The sequence below is a fragment of the Sesamum indicum genome, linkage group LG1 (genome assembly GCF_026168435.1).
Source record: "Sesamum indicum cultivar Baizhima isolate 11 linkage group LG1, ASM2616843v1, whole genome shotgun sequence".
NCBI lineage: Eukaryota > Viridiplantae > Streptophyta > Magnoliopsida > Lamiales > Pedaliaceae > Sesamum > Sesamum indicum.
Window position 1 is genome coordinate 15,763,097 of NC_142657.1, and position 16,735 is coordinate 15,779,831.

Here is a 16,735-nt window from a genome sequence, read left to right on the forward strand (position 1 = left end):
GTGTGAGAGAAACAAACAAAAGCTATTGATAATTTGATCAGCCTCACATCACATGCCACCCATACATGCAATTATTTATATCAACACCCATAAAGTCATATCTAATTACATAACTATATTCCGATCTTCGTAAAATTGCAATTATGCCCCATAAAAGAGACGTCTGTGCAATTTCTTTAAAAAGTGTATTTATACTTAACAACTGTAATTAATCATGAAGCTCTCTGTAAATTAATTTAATTTTGGGCCCAAATTAATAAAATAAAAACTAAATTTGAGACATAAAGAAATGTTGATTACAACCTGACGCATGAGCATCTTACTGACACCATCGATCTTCCAACTCATATGCACACACAAACACACATTAATATAAATAACAACTAAAAAAATAATAATAATTTGGTCGGCAGTAAATGTTATAAACCCACCAACCCATCCACACTGTAATTAAGAATAGGGCGGCACAAGAAATCATTTTACTTATATATATATATATATGCACTTAGTCGTTATGGCACGCTATTTTGACGAGCATATAATAAATATTTTTTTATATTTTAAAATATATTATAATTATAAATAAAATATATAAATCAATATATCATATTTAAAAAAAATAAAATAATTTAGTGATATTATTAATACACAAAATTTGGTATTTTTGTTTTACAAACCATCATTTGTGAGTAAAATTTTCATATTAATATAGATAGCTAGCATAAATATAGATTAAAAAAAGAATTTAAATAGGGATGGTTGAAAGTACATTAGGACAATTTTGGTAATTTAAAAAATTAGTGTCACGGTGTAAGTAATCGCTATTTGTGTGTGAAAATGGAATTTTTTTTATATTAGTTGTTGTAGCACGTCGTTCCTACATACATATAATAAATAATTGTTTTACGTTTTATAATATATTATAAATAAGAGTAAAATGTATAAACCAACACATTACATTAATAACAAGAAAGAAAGAAACAAAAATAATTTATCAATTAATGTAAATTTTGAAAAGTTGAATAGCACAGTTAGTTTATCATAAAGGGCACTTTTGACTTCTCCAAAAATTGGTGAGGTGTGTCATTAACCGCCGTTTGTGAGTGTGGATGGACTTTTCTTTTTACATTAGTATAGATAAATACATATATATTCATGGTTTTTTGTTATTTGCTAAAGATAAGTACTTTTAAACATTCTTGATCCATGGTCTATTTACACAAAAAAAATTCTTATTTTTTACTTAATTACAAAAAACGCTGCTAACATTAATTAAAAAAAAGCCAGAATAATTTATATAATGTTGTTGATGTTTTTTAGATGTATATATACAATTTTTAAAAAAATAGAAATAATTTGTGTAAATAGACCATAGATCAAGGGCAAATATAATTATACCTTGTTATTATATATCATAAGGTATTTTACACTGTATTTAAACATAATTTATCTGTAAGTTAGCTTATAAACACATTATTATCATGTTATATCTACTTTTATGAAAATTCATCGAGTAACTTTATATATATATTACGAAATAAATTATTTTTTCTTAAACTATAAATCACTACGACTCAAAAATTATTATAAATCAATACTATCCATTATGATAAGATAAAAACGATACGAAAACTTAAATTTTGATACAGTTAAAGTTTTACTTAATGACATAAATATTTAACACAGATTTTAATTGTATAGAAAAGCAGCTAATAAATATTGCACAATCATAATTAAATAATATATGTCAATAATTTTTTATTTCTAATAAAAATAATTAATTATAATAAAAAATCATATTTGTTTTAGTCACGTCAAATCATAATTTATCTTTTAATATCGATTTTGGTAATAGTATTAACGTCATAGGGTAGAAGTGATGAAGGCACGTGCCTACTTTGTTTACATATATATATATATATATATATATATATATTTAATATTTAAAACTTAATTTATGCGAGAAAAATTGCGGATCTTGGAAAAAAATATATATATTGTGGATCTTGGAAAAAGAAAAGAAAAATAGAAATAGTTCCTCGTAGATCCAGGATGCTTTATCCTTTGTGTATGGAAAATATATAATATAAATAAATGCTGAAACTAAAGAACAGGTGAATCAGTGTATAATGGCCTCGAAATTCGACACCTTTTTATAAATTACAACTTTAATTATACTGTTTTTTTTTATTTTATAGCAATTAATTATATATCTATATATATATATGATAATGTTACATATTTAGTGCAATTTTTTGGCATATATTATACAAATATGGACATATACAGAATTAATATAATTGTTTTATGCATGAATATAAAGTACAATGTCTTTATTTAATTTTATTAAACTCCGTTGAATTAAATAGTTGCATGAAAATAGCCAAATGGTGTCAAGATTGAGCTCAATTGGCGAAATTGAGGCTCCATGATTTTAAAAGTTATGGGTTTGAATTTTGCTATATGCGTGGAATATTATTTTTACTGCATAGTAGATATTGTGGAATGTAATTTTTACTGCATAGTAACTATTGCTTACTGTAGTAGTAGGTGTTGGTTAGATTTATTTAAAATATTTGATAAATTGATCAGGTTATTGTAGGATGTTGTTTTTACTGCATAGCAGCTATTGTCCATTGCAATAGTAGGTATTGGTTAGACTCAGTTTAATATTTGATATTGTTGAACAGGTCGTAGATGTTGTAATAATCTTCACTGTATATTAATTGATAGGAATGATTTTAATTGATTTATTTTGATTAATAATAATTCATCGCCCTTGTCTAAAAAAAAAAAAAAAGAAAGAAAAACAAACAAAACAAAAGAGCCGAAAGGTGCTACAATTATTAAAGAATGAAAGATTATGCTAAATTGTAGGCCCATTAAACCCTTTAAATTGTGGTTTTTAACTTCTCCTTATTGGCCCATTAATGAATTCAAGTTCTTGGAGTAATCTTCTAATTAGTAATTATTTACACATAATAATTACAAAAACATTTAAATAATTATTTTTTTTATTGATTGAATTGCTATCGGTCATGGGATAATGGCTTTAAATTATAAAAGGATAATTATATTTCCCTCTCTTGAGATTCGATGTACTTATACGTAAACCCCTTGTGGTTGGAGGAAATACATCTAATACCTTTAATGTTTGCTTCCATCTAAAAAATAGATATGTCTGTTAATTAAAAAAATCATTGAATCTGTGGATATTCACAAAAGAATCAATATTTACTCTCGATTAACTTATTACTGACTTGTTACATGTCAAATAAATCTTTTATGACTGAGTTATTTTTATAACGGTTAAAATATATATCCTCATATGCATTAAAGTATGAAGATTTATAAGGATAATTTGATTATGAAAAGATTTATCCAACCTGTAAAAGGTCAATCACGGTTAAATATGAATTTTATCCAGTCTTTTTGTTAATATCATCGAATTTGATAAATTTTGACTAGTGCATGAATTTATTTATTTAGACGAAAGCAAAATCAGTACTAGATGCAATTTTTCAAACTACGCGAGATTTACATGTAATTACACTAAATCTTTATAAAAAGGAGTGTAACTATTCCAAACATAAAATGTGCCAAAATTTGATGTCTGTCGAAGATCGAGGGGTACTTCAATAAATTCATTAAAAAAATTAAAATTGCTATTATGATAAAACTATATTGAATAAATGAAATGAATCAAAGGAAAATTTAGATATTTAAATAGCTAGATAAAAAATTATATTTTTCTAATCTACACGTAAATATATTTTACAGAGTAATAAAATTTTGCATAATAAATTATATAGTATCTCATTATTTCATTTAATGAGTAATATTGATAAATAATTTATACATTCTTCGAGAACTTATAAATTATAAATAACAACAAAATTATATATATATATATAAAATAAGACATATATATGCAACGGGGCTTGAATATATGACCTCATGCTTATAAAATAAATAGAATTACACATATCATTAGATTAATTAATTTTGATAAAATTGAATATGAACTAAAGAAAAGGGTGTGAAACTTCTTTTCAACACATTAGGTAACAGCCACCACAAACGTGGTCAACCTTTTCTACTATATTTTTTGGTCAAATCAAATAAAAAAATTTGACGACAAAATAATTAATTGGTTACAATTGATAAAATAAATTAATATTAAATATACATGATAGTTAATTTATTAAAAAAAATAGATATCTTGTCAATAAATATATATTTAAGGGTACTTTTGCCAAAAAAATATTTTTCCAAGCAAATCAATTTTTTTAGGGGTCTCATTTTTAATAAATACAATATGTATATATGATAAGATACAGAAATCTAGCAAATGTAAATATATATATATATTTTAGCTAGAATTTCTAAAAATATGTTTATTCTAATATATCACATAACATAAAAACATGACATAGGCGTAATTTGAAATAATTTCATTAATATTTTTGTTAAAGAAAAAGAGAATAATAGTAGTACTGATGATCCAGTAAATCGAGCAGTTATGAATTGAGTTTTACGTATATAGATATTTGATCTACTTCTAATAGTGGTATATTGTTTATTTCATTATTTTGAATTTATTAATTAAATTAAAAATATCGATATATTACGTATTGAATGTTGCAACAACAGTATTAGGATGTATTTTTGAAAAAAGATAAATAATATATAATAGTACAAGTATTTGTAGGAATTAGGAGAGAAGCATGCATGGTATTATTATTGATTAGTACAAGAATCTCATCCCTCCTATATATTTCAACTTTTCAGATTTGTCTGAAAGCTTAGGTGGGAAGTCCACCGCACAATTATTAAAACCTAGCAGCCCTGAAGTGGCCTCTATGGCTGACACCTTACTCAAAGAGAAGCAGCAGCCGCCATCCAAGAAGGAACTCAACCGTGGGGCATGGACGGCGGAGGAGGACCGGAGACTGGACGAAGCTGTCTACATCCACGGTCCTAAGCACTGGACAGCTATTGCTGCTAAAGCTGGTCGAGCTTTATATTGTTAAATCATCATCATCACCATATGAGGATCTTGAATTCAACTTGTTTCTTTTTTTTTTTATAAATAAAATAGGGCTCAACCGTTGCGCCAAGAGTTGTAGGCTAAGATGGATGAATTACCTGAGGCCAAACATCAAGAGGGGCAATATATCTGACCAAGAAGAGGACTTGATCATTCGGCTCCATAAGCTCCTGGGAAATAGGTAAGTTTCAATAACAAATCAAAACGACAAAGAGTTGAATATCAACAGATCATAACTGAAAATCTTGGTTGTCTTATCCTACTCCAGATGGTCATTGATTGCGGCAAGATTGCCGGGTCGAACAGACAATGAGATCAAGAACTACTGGAACTATCATTTGAGCAAGAAGAAGTTGGACCAAAGGGTGTTAGTTGCTGGAATTTCAACAAAAGAAATGGGCTCTAAGAGTGATGAGCAAATTGAAGAAGAGAACGCACCTGGCAGAAGCAGGAGTGAGGAGGAACCAGAAACAAGGTTAGATGTTGATGATTTCTTTGATTTCTCCAATGAGAATCCTTCAACTCAGGAATGGGTCTCCAAGTTTCTTGAATTTAGTGATGGTTGAATACGTGTTAATAGTCTTTGATTTCTGCAAGGATTGGGAATTAAATCCCAAAACGGCTAGCTAAAATTGTTGAATCAGTAGACATGTCCATGTAAGTCATTTTCTTGTTGTAACGGAAAATTATTTCTATACACCAGAGATTTCCATTATTTCAACGTGACAAGTAGTCTACAGCATCACAATTTTAGTATAAATATGATGCTTGTGAAAAAGATAGAAATTAAATCAACATGTAGTTTCATTGAAATGAGAATTGGTTCCAGAAATGCGCTTTTCTGCTTTCAGATTTCTTTCATAGTGCTAGTTCTATTCTGCAAGAATCTTTTGTGGAATGAAAATAACTATCAGCGCCACTTGAGGATCGACTACTTCTTCCAAAAGCTAGTCTCTTCCAACTGTCCATCTACCACCCTGTTTTAGCAAAAGTACTGCTGCTAGGATATTCTGGAAGCTTGCTGCCAACAGAACATTTAATGCTGAATGCAAATTCAGACATGGACAACGTAAATGGAAGTTGATGCAATCAAAAAACACAATTCTTATAGCAGCTAAGTGACATAGAAAAAAGACAACATATAGATTTATTTTACAAGGCTCGTTGCAAGTCCACCATTCCAGTTCACCATATCCTCAAGAAAACTTGTACCAAGACAACCAAATAGGGCCTCAGGAGCTCAAAGGCATTCAAAACATAGCATTTATAGAAGATTTATGTGATCATGGAGATTTACTATCAGTCATCACAATCTAATTCAAATATTCGCATTGCCCAAAAAAAGATCAAATTGAGTTTTATTGAATTAGTTACATGTATTATCTGAAAGAAAGGAATGAGAAGCAATAAAAAGGTAGTCTAAAATATACCTTATGTACACCATTATGAATGTGCAGAACCAACTCCTTGGTAGCACTATAGCAGTCAATCCCATGCCGTGGAGCATGCATAATTGACAACTAATTTGCCATCAAAGCCAATGTTCTGCATGTAATGCAACATTTAGTGGGCAAATGCACACAGCACCTCAATTGCTGTCTCTAGGAGAAAAAGTTGTCATGCCATATCTCAAGAACCATAAAGTTAAAAATACTATACAGCACTTTGTGAAACAATTCCATTGTTGCCTTGAAAATACAACTAACTTTAGGGTGACTGACAAAAGACAACCAGTAATTTGAATAGGCATCAGAAAAAAGAGAACTGAAAAAGATCATATCAGGTTAGCACTGCCAATGATCCTCTCATGTTATCACTGCAAAGTGCCAATGCCACTCCACAATCATCGAAAACATTGCTGTTTTCTGTGTTTTAGGGAGCTGAATCTGTGTGGCATAAAGCCGCTGTCTATCAGACATGTATGGCATCCACCACCAATTCTAATAAAGTAAAAGAGGAAATAATTGTATCAGACAAATGCTGAGTTGTTGCAAGGAAAGCGGACAACATTGATTGTAAATTGTATGGCTAATACTCAAATTCTGCTCCCAAGAAACAAAAACAACAGGCCACAGGGAACACCTGATCCTACCAGATTGAAGATATCATGTAAAAAACAACTTACATTATACAGGTCTGACACCAAATCATCAGGATTTGGTGAGAAAACACTGTTTAAGTATACAAACTGAAACAAGTAAAGGAAATTTAGCATCATGAAAGAAGGCAAAAAAAAATGCAAAGAACAAGAAGAAAAAACTTGCATTGATAAGACCAAGTTGAAGAGCAAGATTGAACCTACCAATGTCTCCCTGTGAAGCCGACGCCGAAGAAAATCTATTACTTTCACAAACTTGTCAGTCCCAGCAATCTGCATTTCACAAGAGAAGAACATCGTAACTAGATACCCAAAATAAAATTTGATCCAACCATTTATCTTTCTTGAGAGTAGGATAAGCAGACATGATTCATGGACAAGAAAATTGCAGTCAAAGGAATAATTTTAGCAACATCTATCATCCGAATAAGCAAAAACTTGAGCAAGCCGAATTGATTCTGCACCACATGTGCCAGAATCATACCCATGATGATAGTTTTGCTGGTAGCTGCCATGTGAATGTTTCTTTAGAAGGAGAATTGAAGGAGAGTTAAGTGTTGAAATTGGCAGTGTGGTCAACCAAATTCTCAATCCTTTCTATTTTGGAGAATTAAAGGGAAAAAAATGGAACGAAGAAAGATGGAAGCATAATACTAATGAAAGACCGCAGGCACATCAACATCTCCGACCGAACCACCAATGTCGTGGAACTACTCAGGAATTAATTCCATTGCCCGTTGACTCACATGCTTAAGTGAATTTTGGTAAATTTACAATATAAGATAGAACACTAATCTCGAGATCAGAGGTAGTCAGGATCACAAGTAACTCTCTTTTGGTGCTACCCTTTCTGAATCAGCATCATAAGTGTCATATATCCATCTCTCACTCTTTTGAGGCCCATTTGAAGGGTTTGGTATTTGTGGAGATTGCTGCAGACAACCTGAAAAATCAGAACTAAGAACCAAATTTGACGGCAAAAGGGAAGCATCCAGAAAGAAACATGTTGTCTGAAGACACTTATTGTTTTGGTTATTTTGCTGGCAAGGAAAAGGACTTCAACTACATATACTCACAGTCAAATGTAGTCCACTCTGACAGTATTCTTAGGTGTTGTGCCTGTAACATATCGGTTTATGTTCTTTTCATGCAAACCAGTTAAGATTTAACACAGTACTTTGTCTTATTAGTCGTGGAACCAAATGCAGAACCAGCCATTAATCTTATATTCATAACTACAAAAATAATGGTTGTCCAACAGACAAGCAGTTCCATTCCTGCTAACTGCACTGGGAAAATCACTAACATATACAAAGAGGGGGTACTAACTCCACATTAATGCAGATCGTAGTATTTCATCCATAGAAGCATAAGTCTACAACCATCTATTCAAAGTTTCATTTTTTTTCCAGAAACATTTGACTATACATTTCAATAAATTACAGCAATGCATCCTAAGTAACTGCCAACTCATTTCAAGTTACCTTTTCCAAATAATTTCCGTCTCGTTCTTGCCTGATCTGCTTCAGCTACCAATTCAAAGTCTATTTTATCTAAATCCTCATTCTCATTTTTATCCAACCGTGCAATCAGATTCCAGTTCTTGCATGTCCGCATATTTGTAAAGTTTTTCGTTAAACATTACATGCGGATCTTTATTGATGAGCTCTCCATCTTCACCATAAGCATCCTTTAGAAACACACACCAGTTCATCTGAGTACCAGCCACATAAAATGTCCGAGGCTGCTTTAGAAGCATTTGATAAGTATGTTTCGTCAGACTAAATTCCTCCTTGAACTCCACTATGTTATGTATATACGCCCTTTTCTCCAATGTCAAGCTCAAGAACTCATGAATGATTCCCAACCTATACTTCTCCGCCTCCAACGTCCACAAATCCAACTTACTCCCATCTGAATAAGGCGACACCAACGGCAATGTGTTCAAAATGTTCAACTTTCTCTCATCCTCCATATCCAACTCCAATGCTTTGCCGTGTTTCATAGGAAATTTGAATGCTCTTTTCACCTTATCCTCATCAACCATAAATTCCTTCTCCAAAGCACTCACCGCCAAAGAACTGTCCCAATTAACTAGCTCAAGCACTCGGTTCCCATCATCCTCAATCACTACCCTAAAATAATCTGGATACTTTGCGATTCTATCCCTAAAATCCTCCGGTATGCCAAACAAGAGCCTGTTGTGATAAATTTTACTCAAGGGTATCTTCTTATTTGCGGACATCATTAACAATTTCCTAACAACATCAACCCTTTTGCTCTCCAATTCATTTTCCATATCCCGTTCGGTACGCAGCAAACTATCCATGAAATCACTAAACCCGACCCAGATTTTGTCGTCGGAATGGCGATAGGTTTGGAAAATGAGAGGATGCCGGAGGATGGACTTGAGCACTTTCCGGCCGCGGGGGAAGCCAAGCCGCTGGTGGAGTTTTCCGGCGTCATCGAGGCGGAGGACTTCGTGGGGCTGTTTGGAGAGAAATTCTTTGGTCTTAGTGAGGAATCTGAAGTGCGAATCTCTGAGGAGGATGTTTTCGAAGTGGGGAATGATGCTTGGTTGGGTTTGAACGAGTGTAGTTCGTGGGCTGTCCTTTTTCTTGCGCTTTTTCTTGAATTTCTTGGGAGTTTTGGTGATGAGGAAGGAGGTGGAAAAGCGGGAGATGGGGGAGAAAATGTGATGGGGTCTGAAGGGTATTAAGGAGGTTTTGGAGAGGAGGTGAAGAAGGGTCATGATAGTTTTGGTGGTAGGAGAGAGGTGGCGCCGCCGTGGATGTGGTGGCTATTTCGTAAAACGAGGGAGAAAGGGCATCAGGATCTTATATGCATTTTAGGTCTAAAAGGGAAAAAAGAAAAAGAAAAATAGAGAGTAAAACAAGTAAAAGTTCCGACCTGCCGGATTCGAACCAGCGACCTAAGGATTGCTAGCATCAGGATCTTATATGCATTTTAGGTCTAAAAGGGAAAAAAGAAAAAGAAAAATAGAGAGTAAAACAAGTAAAAGTTCCGACCTGCCGGATTCGAACCAGCGACCTAAGGATTGCTAGCATCAGGATCTTATATGCATTTTAGGTCTAAAAGGGAAAAAAGAAAAAGAAAAATAGAGAGTAAAACAAGTAAAAGTTCCGACCTGCCGGATTCGAACCAGCGACCTAAGGATTGCTATGATGACACTACAGTCCTCCGCTCTACCAACTGAGCTAAGGTCGGTGAACGAACAGCTACGTCTATTTGTCATATATAAATGGACGTTTCTTTTCTTTTGAGATAATTACATTTACAACCTTAAGTACTTAATTTAATAATTATGATTAATTACACTTAGATCCACCTAAACATACAAAAGTATATTTTCTCCCCAAAAAATTTTAAAATTATATTTATACCTCATTTAAAAATTCATTATTTAGACCCCTTTCATTATGGTTTTGATGAAAAATCTTGATGTTAACAAAAAATTATATAAAATTTTAATTTATCCCTCATATGATATTCTCATGTAATAACTTTAAATTATATAAGAAAAAAAATATAATAATATTAACCTCACTTTGCACACTCCTGTATATTACATTTATCTCTTTATAAATACAAAATATACATAGAAATATTAAACAAGAGGCAAAATCTAAAATTTATTTAATTTTTTTTATTAGCATCAACATTGTTTTTGCCAAAATTCTAACAAAAGTGTACTATGAGTGAAGGAAGAATTCTCGAAGAGATGTAAATATAATTTTATTTTTTTATAAAAATATAATTTTATATTTTTAAAAAGGTTTAAGTATAATTAACTCGAATAATTATCCCTTTAAGATAACAACTGTATTTAGCATTGCATGAAGTCAAACTTTTTAAATTTCTATGACTACATTCTCACATTAACCCCATTTGTAATATTGACCTTATTAAATCCGAAATATTAAATATTGTATTTACATTTATTTAAAAATTTCCAATTTATTTACTTATATAATTAGTCAAATCATAATAAATGAACAGTACTGTTTTCTTTCATATAACTAAGTTTTTTATTTTAAATAATATTACATATCTTATTTTAATTAACATTTGCACGCAAATATTATGTGGTTATGCATATACTAATTATAAGATAAAAATACAATAAAATATGAAATAGAAAATTCGATTCATCCCTTCACAAACACATTTGCATGAGTGGCTTTAACTTAATTTGAGGTTATTTATTCGAGCCACATCGAATATGTTGTTATTTATTTTATTTTTATATGAGTATATTATAATTTATTATATCATAATTTTTAATTATATTAATATAGTATTTAATTTATTTAAATATTAATATAATTATATAAATATTGCTTGTATAAAAGAAAAGAGTGGTTTTAAGTTGTAGTAGAGAAGGGAGAATAGTTTTGAAATTCCGTCACCATGATGATGATGATGTGATGATCGTAGAAAAGGGCAAAGCAATGAATGGAGGGCGAATCCCGCAGGTGAAGTAAACGAGGAGAGAGAAAGTATCCATCTCTCTCTCTCTCTCTCTATCCTATCTGTCAACGCCTCCCCACTCACCTCCTCTTCAATTTCTAGAGAGATAAAACGAGGAAAATCCCCCACAAAACCACCACACAGGATCCTCCCGCCTGCCTGCAACTTCCTACTCCCACGCTCTCTACTGTCAAACAAATCCCCACGTACAATACAAATCTCTCTCCTTCTCTGTTGACATTCTTGAAAAGGATAAAGGAGAGAAGAGAAGAAGGAATGTTGCTGAATTCCAAGGTAAAAACCGTGGGGATTTTTCCAATGTTTTTCTCACCCTGTTTTGTGATGGGCTTTTGATTCTTTTTTGTTTAATGGACGTGGGGTTTCTGAATCTTGAGCTTTTTTCAGGTCTGTTGTTTGTTTCTAGCTAGATTTCTTTGTTTGTGTGTGTGGATTTTAGTGTCTTGATTTGCAGGCTTTTGGGTGCTCATTTTTGTGTATTTCTCGTCAAAATCCTCATCTTTTGGTATATTAAGCTTTACCTTTGGGGGTGGGGAGGTCAGGATTCAATCATTCACATATAACTCTGAGATTTGCTTAGTTTCTGAAGAATGTGCCTCATCTGTTATAAACAAGTCAGCTGAGTGAGATACTTCATTCGAGTTTCAACTCTTTCCTTTATTGTTTTTCCTTATTTTATATCACTCATTTTATTTTCTTTTTATATGCTGTAAAAACAAGTATGTGCCCTTTTCTTTTGCAACAAATGTAAATTCCACTGCTGACTTGCCTGTTTTCGTACTCGATTCATACAAGAAAAATACCGAATTTGTATACATTTACAGTGACTCCATAGATTTAATTGAAGAAATGCCAAGAAAAGAAAGGAAATATGAGAGATGAATAAGTAAAGCATATAGTAACACTAATCACTTGACATTTTCTTGATCTATAATTTATGGTTTCCATCTTGCTTTCTTTAGCTACTGCAGATCTTCTAATCACTTACATGAGAAAAGAAAGCGGAGATGGACGAGGATATATTTTCTGGCATTGCCAATGGAGCACAGGTTGATGGCAAGGTTCTTCAGACATTTCAGAAGAACATTGTGCAGGTGCAGAACATTTTGGACCAAAACAGGCTGCTGATCATTGAGATTAACCAGAATCACGAGTCAAAAGTCCCACGTAATTTGACTCGAAATGTGGGGTTAATTCGAGAGCTTAACAACAACATCAGAAGGGTTGTTGATCTGTATAACGATCTCTCCAACTCATTTGCCAAATCCATGGAGGTTTCGTCTGAAGGGGAGTCGGGTGGGACGACTAGGTCTGATGGAAGAGCTGGACATAAGAGGGTGCGATCTAGTGATTGATCGTATTTAGGTTGTTTCATTTGGATTAACCGGTGCAGTTGCTCAGTTTCTTGAAAAGTTTTTCTTGATTTTTAACCCTCATAAAATGAGCATTTTCTTGCATAAAGGAATGGTAGATACATCTTTCTTTGTAGTTTGCAGACCTTTCTTTCTTTTCTCGAGTACAAAAGTTTGGTTGGTTTTGATTTTAATCACCACAATGTAACATGGCAGGTCTAGATTTTTTTTTCTTTACATCCATAAGGTGAATTGAACAATCTTTAGATAAAAAGTGACCTATGCTTACCAATTTTTTGTTGAGTCAATATGCATTTACAGAACTTTCTGTTCGAACTGAGGTTTCCTCGGCCCAAAAATCAGAAAAATTGCAAAGTCTTGATGAAATCCACTGCTTATAGGCTCTGATAATAGTGTATGATTAATAGTTTGAAGTGCAAGAAATCTGCAGGACCCATTCTTTAACCTTCCACAAGATCCAGATTGTTGTACCATGTGCAACAAGTGCAAGATCCAGATCGTCATACCATGTGCAGCAAGTGCATGAAGACCGGACTCAGGAATGAAAAAGCAAAAGATTTGCACTTGTTCAATTGAGTTCTTTAAGAAAAAATGCCAAGATATAGTATACATTTCTGTTCAAAATACAGCCGGCAACAGTCAGAATAAATGACATCTTATTAAAGTGCATGCCAGGATAAACAAATACATATATGCACACTTTCTTCTCTTTTTGTATTTCATTTCTTATCTCTGTCTCCTTGTCAAGCTCAACTCTTTTTAGTAACATTCATATCCACCTAAATAACTCGATAAATAGGGAATACCTAGTTCATTGTCTTCGTGTTTGAGGTTACTCCACTGACCCATCCATCAACATAGCAAAGCACTTTTTCCAGTCAGAAACCTTCTCGGCACCATTAACCACCTGTTGTAAGAACAGAGAAACTTTGATTCAAGAATCATAACAGTTGAATAGAACTCAGGAAATAACAGCATGGACACCGTTTTGGTAACTCTAATATTAGAACCTCAAATGTCAATCCTTTCTCGGGTACGCTATCAAGGGCTTCTACACAAATAAAGGCAGCATCCTCCTTGCTCAGACTTCCCTTTACTGCACTACCCTGTCATGGATACTTCCTCGTCAATGTGAGTGGATACTCAAAGATAGCTTACATGTTCATAGCATAATTTTCTTAAGAGTAATTACATCGACACCTCCTCTGCAGCATATTACAAAAGAAGTCCTCAGTTTTGAAAAAAAAAAAGAAAGAAAGAACAATGTAGGATGGTTAAAGCAATTTTAAAAGCATGAAAGCAGTGTAATTTTTCAAAATTGAGGGGTTCCTTTTAGTACTCCAGGCCTTAGAGGGTGTCTATGCAACCAGTTAAGAAACTTTACTATTTTCACTAGGAAAACTCAGGAATGAGAGCACACAGAAATTTGAAATTACCTCTTCAAAGCAGAAACCTTGCTGGCCCCCAGGAGCATTCTTTAGGAGCCCAGTTCTGATTATACTATAGGGGACTCCAGAGGACTTCACCACATTCTCATCTTGCTCTGCTAGTTTTCTTGCATTGCTATTCATGACTGCTTGAATACCGGTAGAATCCCTATAGACAGATAACTGGAAGCTTCACGAAACTTACAATATCAAACATGTATTATTGGGATTGAGGTGCTGAATATATATCAGGAATTGGAGGTACCTGAGATAACAGAATCACGTGCTGTATGCCTTTCCAGCTCTCAATATTGTATAAAAATCCTTCCTAAACATTATGCAGAGTTAATTTATGAAGAACTCATAATTATATCATGTCTATACAGAGAGAAAAAGAAAAAGTATAGATAATCCAGGGTAGAACGAGCAACGGATTTTCGTTGATCTAGCTTGATACACACATTCAGAGAAGTATTGCCCCAATAAAGAAGTGGCAGGAAGAAAAATTACATCCATCCACAAAGAAACTAGTCGAAATGACAGGCACGTTAAAATATATGACATGTATACTCAGACCTCTCTCCTTATGTTAATTTTACAAGAATTGAACTATTTAGTGTCAGGGAGCAAATACAGGCAACGGAAGTTTTATACATACAGTTGGACAAATAACTGCACGAACACCTCTCAAGGCTTTCTTCAGAAACGTCTTGTCGGTTGTATCACCAGCCATAGACTTCAAAGGAACACTAGCTTGTATTAGAGATAACAAAGAGAAGTGAAACAAACAACTAACGCACAATCAAATGCTCTGAAATCTTTAAAGGTAACTAGACGCACCAACCTCAACATAAGTGCCAAACGCTTCCATGGCAACTCGCTTATCCTTAACCAGTGTTTTTACTCGAACTCTTTTAACAATGAGTGAAAGTATAATCATCTGTAGAAGTGAAAAACCATTAAACTTAAAAAGTTTGCTGACACAAGATCATTGTCTTGTTTGTAGTCCTAGTCTTATAAATTCGATCGAGACAAGAAATGTAGAACTTATACAACATCACCTGACCGATCTCATTATCTCCATCCGTTACTAACACTGCATCTCTAACTCCATCTTCTTCTGTTTCAGGTAACAAAAGTCACGAATCAGTGCGGCCATTTACAAAAAGATTAACAAACTCAATAAATCCAGAACGCAATCACTCAGTACAATACCTGCAGCCTCATCTTCCTCCAATTCATTTCCATCTTTCGGCAGAAGATCAGGCGCACCATACCATTTCCTTAACTTTGGACCCCCTGTACAGGAATTTTCACACACAGATAAAGTGCTTTACGTGGTTTACTCAACTCAACACCTACATCAATAAGGAACAAATCCCATAACAAATGTACAAACATTACAAGGCAAAAACAGAAACCTCAATCACACACAAGAACATGCGTTTTTACCAGAATGAATTAGGTGATCCAAAACCTGCCCAAGTGGCCCGTTAAAGGAAACGAACAAAGCCCATGAAAAACAAAGCAACGATAAAAAGCGTGGACAGAAGAATAAAGTGGGCGACCTTCAATGTAATCAAGAATTTGGTCCATGAAACTGAGCTGTTTCTTCTTGGACGAGAAGCAAGTGAAGGAAAAGCGCTTTTCGAAACTGGAACATGGTCTGAGATTCTCGAAGGCCCGGTTGCAGTACAGGGAATAAGAGTTGAAGAAAGACAGAGTTGAAGCTGAACCCGCCATAGGAATTGATTGAGTTCAAACTGCTGGAAGTGGAAATTTCTGTTTCCCCCGAAATAAATCCTCTTATCCGCGCTTTCTCTCGTCCAATCGTTGATGATCTGTGAAAATGACGTTGTTCCCGCGGTAAAAAAAGCGTATGATCAGCACCAATAGTAAAAAAGGTAGAAAGCGCTGTGATCAGCATTATATCTTTACTGCAACTATAAAATTTGCGCCAACTTATATTAATTCATAAGATATATATATTCTTTAATTAAATTTTTTGAACAAAGTATTATTAATAAGTTCATACAATAGTTACATGTAATACATCCCTTCGGACGATTACAGACACACTTAATCTATTATATGTAAAATTCAAAATAATTTATATATTTTTACGTGATAGAAATTTTCAATTGTCAGTTTTCTTTGTTCATATAATTAATTTAGACAAATTATTAAATACAAACCAAATGTAATTATTCTGAATGTCTCGTAGTGTGGGGACTTATAGTAACTACTAACTATCATCGATTGATAATATGTACATGAA

The 16,735-nt window shown here is 33.1% G+C and overlaps 4 protein-coding genes and 1 non-coding gene across 18 annotated transcripts; 2 read left to right on the plus strand and 3 right to left on the minus strand.

Moving 5' to 3' along the window:
• Nucleotides 1–4,704: 4,704 nt before the first annotated feature.
• LOC105163160 (protein WHAT'S THIS FACTOR 1 homolog, chloroplastic) lies at nt 4,705–10,059 on the minus strand. 11 transcript variants are annotated; one of them, XM_088881227.1, is made up of 5 exons: nt 8,633–10,058; nt 7,353–8,091; nt 6,481–6,595; nt 5,489–5,640; nt 4,705–5,220 (listed from the first exon to the last, which is right to left on the minus strand). In XM_088881227.1, the coding sequence occupies exon 1, from the start codon at nt 9,898–9,900 to the stop codon at nt 8,722–8,724; it is 1,179 nt and encodes a 392-aa protein (XP_088737353.1). In that variant the 5' UTR covers nt 9,901–10,058; the 3' UTR covers nt 4,705–5,220; nt 5,489–5,640; nt 6,481–6,595; nt 7,353–8,091; nt 8,633–8,721. The 11 variants fall into 11 exon arrangements, with proteins under 11 accessions (XP_088737353.1, XP_088737358.1, XP_088737363.1 ...); XM_088881232.1 differs by lacking the exons at nt 4,705–5,220; nt 5,489–5,640 and adding an exon at nt 5,837–6,071 and having other exon boundaries at nt 7,353–8,080; nt 8,633–10,059; XM_088881237.1 differs by lacking the exons at nt 4,705–5,220; nt 5,489–5,640 and adding an exon at nt 5,837–6,071 and having other exon boundaries at nt 7,353–7,421.
• Nucleotides 4,863–5,765, plus strand: LOC105163193 (transcription factor MYB114-like). Its single transcript, XM_011081452.3, has 3 exons — nt 4,863–5,013; nt 5,102–5,231; nt 5,319–5,765. The coding sequence occupies exons 1-3, from the start codon at nt 4,863–4,865 to the stop codon at nt 5,614–5,616; spliced, it is 579 nt and encodes a 192-aa protein (XP_011079754.2). The 3' UTR covers nt 5,617–5,765.
• Nucleotides 10,060–10,290: 231 nt separating the features above from the next.
• Nucleotides 10,291–10,376, minus strand: TRNAY-GUA (transfer RNA tyrosine (anticodon GUA)). The gene is given in 2 exon segments: nt 10,291–10,326; nt 10,340–10,376. It is a non-coding gene; the product is annotated as a tRNA-Tyr (tRNA).
• Nucleotides 10,377–11,582: 1,206 nt separating this feature from the next.
• On the plus strand, nt 11,583–13,203 carry LOC105163201 (protein ELF4-LIKE 4). Of its 3 annotated transcripts, none has more exons than XM_088885447.1 (2): nt 11,583–12,044; nt 12,620–13,203. In XM_088885447.1, the coding sequence occupies exon 2, from the start codon at nt 12,665–12,667 to the stop codon at nt 13,010–13,012; it is 348 nt and encodes a 115-aa protein (XP_088741573.1). In that variant the 5' UTR covers nt 11,583–12,044; nt 12,620–12,664; the 3' UTR covers nt 13,013–13,203. The 3 variants fall into 3 exon arrangements, with proteins under 3 accessions (XP_088741573.1, XP_011079766.1, XP_088741577.1); XM_011081464.3 differs by having other exon boundaries at nt 11,587–11,933; XM_088885451.1 differs by lacking the exon at nt 11,583–12,044 and adding an exon at nt 12,066–12,280.
• Nucleotides 13,204–13,594: 391 nt separating this feature from the next.
• LOC105164560 (NAD(P)-binding Rossmann-fold superfamily protein) lies at nt 13,595–16,261 on the minus strand. 2 transcript variants are annotated; one of them, XM_011083237.3, is made up of 9 exons: nt 16,026–16,253; nt 15,673–15,756; nt 15,519–15,577; nt 15,302–15,397; nt 15,116–15,193; nt 14,723–14,785; nt 14,467–14,640; nt 14,041–14,136; nt 13,595–13,937 (listed from the first exon to the last, which is right to left on the minus strand). In XM_011083237.3, the coding sequence occupies exons 1-9, from the start codon at nt 16,198–16,200 to the stop codon at nt 13,863–13,865; spliced, it is 900 nt and encodes a 299-aa protein (XP_011081539.2). In that variant the 5' UTR covers nt 16,201–16,253; the 3' UTR covers nt 13,595–13,862. The 2 variants fall into 2 exon arrangements, with proteins under 2 accessions (XP_011081539.2, XP_020553407.2); XM_020697748.2 differs by lacking the exon at nt 13,595–13,937 and having other exon boundaries at nt 14,096–14,235; nt 16,026–16,261.
• Between the last annotated feature and the right edge of the window lie 474 nt (nt 16,262–16,735).